General features: G+C 41.0%; 1 protein-coding gene across 1 annotated transcript; it reads left to right on the top strand.

Annotated features, from left to right (window-relative positions):
* Positions 1-409: 409 nt before the first annotated feature.
* Positions 410-5,417, top strand: nod2 (nucleotide-binding oligomerization domain containing 2; the record flags this gene model as incomplete). The annotated part of the gene is made up of 10 exons (XM_083994478.1): positions 410-919; positions 1,596-1,722; positions 2,070-3,840; positions 3,977-4,060; positions 4,151-4,234; positions 4,349-4,432; positions 4,504-4,587; positions 4,742-4,825; positions 4,962-5,045; positions 5,345-5,417. The coding sequence occupies 10 exons, from the start codon at positions 410-412 to the stop codon at positions 5,415-5,417; spliced, it is 2,985 nt and encodes a 994-aa protein (XP_083850604.1).
* Between the last annotated feature and the right edge of the window lie 583 nt (positions 5,418-6,000).

The following is a 6,000-nucleotide window of genomic DNA, read 5'->3' as shown; positions in this document are numbered from 1 at the left end:
GTAAACACACCTCATGTCATTTGCTGGCAGGAATTAATTTCCATTTTAGAGAAGGGACTTAACTGTGTGTTGAAGAACAAGTTTTGCTTTCAATTGTGGAATGAGGAAGAAGTCTGTCTTAAGCGGGTGAGTGTCTCTGCGCAATGAACAGAAGGAGGAAGGAAAGCTCTGAGTTTGGGGAGACTCTAATGTGAGTTATCATTTTACAATGACATTACTGTGCGTTGGATGCCCTAGTCTATTATTGTGTGTTTTAATTGAGTTTGAAGCACTATCCACACAAAAATGGCTAGTCTCTGAATGAATAACAAAAGCTATAGTATCAATATGGATACATTATGTAATGGGGTTGGTGGTAGGAGCACAATGACGTGAAAAATTGCGATACTGGATGTTGGAGTGATGTTGGATGTCTCTGAATATGGAAGCGGGCATGCTTGCCCAAGAGCTTGTACTGAAACAACGGACAGAGATACTGCATGCACTGTGCAGCAGTGGGTCAGCTGAACATCTGGAAAGGGTTTTGGATATACTGCTGGCTCAGGGGGAGCTCACATGGGAGGACTACCAGAACGTGCAAGTACCAAATAGAACGCTATATACGAATGCCAGACAGCTGCTCAACTTGGTTTATACAAAGGGTGTGGCTACCTCTGAGCTCTTCCTCACCGCTCTCAAACAGGTACTGCCAGAGGCGCAGCAAACGGGCCTTTCCTTCTTGGGGTGCTCTTTAAATGAATACAAAAAAGAGGAACCTCAGAACACATCTTTAGAGATTCTTCTGACTCGTAGACCAAGCTTTGTCAACAAGCTACAAGGCTGCATTGACAGTGCTCTAGAGGCTCTGGTTGCATCTGGACACTTCACTTCAGAGGACTGTAATGAAGTGCGGCTTCCTGTTCACACCCCTTCTCAGCAGGTACTGTAGGCTACTTAACCTACTTTTTTTTTTTTTTTTTTACATACATTATTCAATGACTTTTCAGCATTACAGTATTTATATTCTGCTTTATACAGTAGTGTAATGCTGAAAAGTCACAAGCCCTTGAACAACAGTTAGACCTATATTGTATATTTTGTTTTGCTGTGTACTTACATTATCTCAATTGGATCCTTACATTAGTTGTTTATCAGTCGCATATGTCCTTTGCACTTGGATGAGCGTTGTGTTTGTCTGCCAGAAGTGCTCAACATGGACATAAACCATTTTAACTTATCTATAACAGATCTTTAACTGATGGATCAGAAATGAGTTTTAGTTATCCTTTTGTTCTGCACAAAAACCCCAGCATGCAGTGCTCATTTAAAAACAATAGTTTAACATTTTGGAAATGCACCTATTCCCCTTTTTGGCTGAACAGATCACAGATCACCCTCATCTTATTACAGCAAACATGGAACTAGCAGCAGCAACATAACTTAATCACAAAACACTGAAAGACAGCTAACCTCTGACTGTATAGGCTTGGTTTTGTCTCTGCTCTCTGTCTTTGTGCTAAACCAAACTAGCTTAATATGTCTTCCCAATCTAACACCCAGCAGGAAAGGTTAAAAGCTATTCCTTAAAACAATAAATCTGTTCATGCTTCATTCAGGCAAGACGTCTGCTGGACCATGTCAGATCAAAAGGTGAACCAGCAGCAAAGATTGTCCTGTATTACATTCAGCAAAAGAAGGAATCTGGCTCCCCACTGAACCAGGAGAAATTAACTCTTCCAAAAGGTATGTCATCTTAATCATATTGACTACTAGTACGGTATTTCCATACCAAAAATGTGATTATGCTAATATACAGATACTGTAGCAGCAGTTGGATAATCTATTATTCATTACAGTACATCTATTTGCAAGCTATAGCTTTATATTGCAAGCAATAGCAGGTGCTTTTTTAAACTTGCGGGTGCTCTGATTAAAATGTGAAAGATTTAACCATGTCCTTTAAAAACAGGCACATGGTGGAAAAATTACTCACTGAAAAAATGTGCATATGAATACACAGCATCTATCATTTTGCAGTGCTATGTATGTAATTATTGTTGTTCATCTCATATGTGTACTCTCTGCCACAGAATTCATGAAGTATCAGAAGAAGCTGAGCAGTTCTGTGTCTGCCCAGTCCTGCTTTCTCAGTACCTATGGAGGAACTGGCCACATGTCCTTGGATGACATCTACACTGAAGGCCAACTGGAACTAGGTCATGACAGTGCCAATGTTCATGGACCTTTGGGCCTGGAGGACATAGTTGGTGCAGCAGGTACAGTGAACGAAGAGGCTGACACCGTGTTATTATCTGGGGAGGCGGGCAGTGGGAAGAGCACCCTACTCCAGAGGCTACAGTTGCTTTGGGCTCGGGGGGAAGCCCTCCAGGACTTTCTGCTTCTGTTTCCATTCAGCTGTCGCATGCTGAACTCAGAGGACAAGGAACTGTCTGTCCAGGAGTTGCTGTTTCAGCACTGCTGCTGGCCAGATAGGCAGCAGGAAGAGATTTTCCAGATCATTGTGGACCACCCACATCTCATCCTCTTCACTTTTGATGGTCTGGACGAGCTCAAGCAGAGCTTTTCAGATGAGCACAGGCTCTGCTGCCCCACCCAGCGTGCACCTGTTCACATACTATTATTCAACTTAATCCAAGGCTTCTTAATGAAAGGGGTGCGGAAAGTGGTAACTAGTCGTCCAGAAGCAGTGGCACCTTTATTGAGGAAACACCTTTGCAAAGAGGTCTTCCTGAAAGGTTTTTCTCCAAGTGGGATTGACTGTTTTGTGAGGAAACATCACAGTGATTGTACTATGGCTGCTAAAGTGCTGGAGTCACTTCAGACAAACACAACTTTACTTGGGCTCTGCCATAACCCCGTCCTCTGCTGGATTGTCTCACAGTGCCATAAGGAGCTGCTGGGCTGTGGGGAAGGCAGTCTACAGACGATCACAGATGTTTATCTTATGATCGTACAGCACTTCCTACAACACCAAAGCACCCCAAAGAACACCACAGGGTTGGGTTGGCTTCAGGAGCACCTAAAAACAGTCTTGAATCTAGGACAGCTTGCCTTTGTGGGGATAGAAACCACCTGTTATATATTTTCATGCAGAGACCTGGAGACTTGTGGTGTGACTGAAAAGGATATCTGCATGGGCTTCCTCATTCAAAGCAAAGATATGTCCTCCACTCACAGTAAACGCTATGAATTCCTTCATATGACCATGCAGTGTTTCTTTGCTGCTTTATACATCGTTTTGTCGAGTAACACTGAACATTCAACTATTCTTAAACTCTTTGAACCCCAGGAAGTAAGAGAGACAGGCCTGAGCAGCAGTTGTTTCAGTGCTTGTGTGTCCTCAACCAACCAGCAAGAGCAGGTTCAAGTGGGGGAAGCTAAAACGCCAAATATGCAAATCACAGCCACTTTTGTGTCTGGACTACTTTCCCAGTGCCATCGCAGCCTGTGGCTCCGCTGCTGCCCCAGTGCTATGATGGATAAAAAGGTCAAACAGGTTTCAAGATGCCTGTCCAAAGGCATGCAGAAACACTTTAAGTCTATCCCTAAACCTGTAGCGGGGGAGAAAAAGAGCATGCATGCAATGCCAGGCTTTGTTTGGCTTATCAAATGCATCTATGAGATGCAGGAGAACACAATTGCCCAAGACGCTATCAGTAAGCTAGAGGTGGACCACTTGAAGCTGACCTACTGTAACATTGGCCCTGTCGAGTGCACTGCATTAGCCTATGTGCTCCAGCATTTGAGGAACCCTGTGGGCCTCCAGCTGGACAACAACTCTGTAGGTGATGTTGGAGTGGAGCAGCTTCTCCCCTGCATGCACATTTGTAATTCTCTGTAGTAAGTATGACAAGTTGAAATTATCCCATCATTCCTTTGCCATTGTTAAACCTTAAGCACTTTTTCTCATAATGGTGAACAAACCCTAATAAATAGCATATTCCTATGATTAAATGTGCTATTATTCTGTTGTCAGCCTCAGAAATAACAACATTACAGATGAGGGCATCCGCAAATTGATTGCAAAAGGCATCCAGTGTGACAACTTCCAGAAAATTGCGTACGTACTGTCAAGATGATTTAAGACCGCCATGAAATTACCAATGACATTTGATCAGTTACGTTTCATAATTATTTTGTTTCTCTCTAGGCTCTTCAACAATAAGCTAACTGATGCCTGCACACAGCACTTTTCTCATCTTCTGAAGACCAGACAGGATTTCCTCGCTCTAAGGTCAGCTTATACAGTATTCAGATGGTGTGGCACTATTATGGGCCTGCACTAGTAACTACTTAGATCTATGTAATGTGAAAGGAATAGCAAACGGGCCTGTCTATTTTCTTTCAGGCTAGGCAATAATAACATTACAGCAGAAGGAGCAAAGCAGCTGGCAGAGGGACTGAAATCCAACCATTCACTGAAGTATTTAGGGTAAGAGTTTTCCTGCAAACATCCATTCATATTATTCTTGGTTTCTATTTTAATCTTTTTTGTATTCACAGGCTTTGGGGCAATGAAATAGGTGATGCAGGGGCAGAGGCCCTGGCCAATGCACTGGAGAACAGCAAAACTCTGTTGTGGCTAAGGTAATGTTTGCTTTAAATATGTTATAAATAAGTATGTTTACAAATAAAAAGGTATTATGTCTGAGGTTACCCATCTCCTAATGTTTTACTTACTGGCAATACATCTTCCTCCAGCTGTAGCGTGGTTAACTTGTGCATTTTTGATTTAATGCAGCCTGGTAGGTAATGGTGTGGGGAATGCAGGAGCTTGCGCCCTTGCCAACATGATCAAAAACAGCACGTCACTGGAAGAGCTTTGGTAAGTTTTGGGGTCAGCTGATGATTGTAATGACAAAGCACATGACATTTGTATTAACCAGATAGCTGATCTGACATTTGAGTGCTCACTGAACAGTAGTGCTTAAATTGCTCCACCCTCTCATTTCCTGTAAAAGGTTGACCGAGAACTGCATAACCAGAACAGGAGTGGAATGTCTGATTCAAGCGCTAGAACACAATACACACGTGAAATCAATATGGTATGTAACATCTGTCTTCTCTTATTTATAATGGATCCAATAAAGATTATCTATCTATCTATATACTGAACCATACACTCAAAAATACAAAAGTTGTCAGTGGTGGCTTTTTGCATTATGCATTTGGGGCAATGCATAGTCGTGCTGCTAATTTCAGTGCCAAGAAAAACAGTGATGGTTGACAATGCCTCCCATTGTGGTCACACTACAACGTTATTTTAGCTTCAAACTTCCCTTCCTTTTCCAGACTGCCTGTGCATTGTCATTGATTGATATTGTTTTTTCCTCTTACACTGCAGGTTGAGAAACAATGAGCTTAGTTTGGAGGAGGTAGAGGAGATGAAACAACGTGAATCAAGACTGACCTTCTGATTTTGTATAAAGTTGTAGAACTATAAACTGTTTTATTTATTATAGAGAATATTCTATTAAAATGTGAAATGTAAAATGTGTTTCTCAGGTCTAGATTTCACTGCTCGGTTTATCTGAGCCCAGAAAATATATTGTTGTCACCTTTCTTTTGTGTGTATATAAGTAGTGATGGGATCAAATTATTATATAGCCTACTATACACTATAACTGTCACTAACAACATATCATTATCTCAGAATGTATGAAATATTGTTATATATAATTTATCCCCCTCAACTGCCTACAACAGGATAAAGCTCATGACATACAATGACAGTAATTCATTAATAATCCAATCATATAATATTATTTTATATTATATAGCCATCATATTATTATAACACCGAAAGGGGGGCATTCTACATATGGGGCACTTTTCACAAGCTGATAATGACATTATCTAGTTTTTTTATTATTATTATTATTATTATTTTTTTTTTACAAGTGTACCGTTTGTAGAGGATAATTATAATTCAGTGCTGCTTCTGTTATTTAAATAAATGCTAGAGTAAATACCTCAGAGACCTAGAGACAGAATCATCTG

Source organism: Trachurus trachurus (assembly GCF_905171665.1).
Source record: "Trachurus trachurus genome assembly, chromosome: 3".
Lineage (NCBI taxonomy): Eukaryota > Metazoa > Chordata > Actinopteri > Carangiformes > Carangidae > Trachurus > Trachurus trachurus.
Note: the sequence above shows the minus strand (reverse complement) of the source record. Positions and strands in the feature narration are given on the sequence as shown.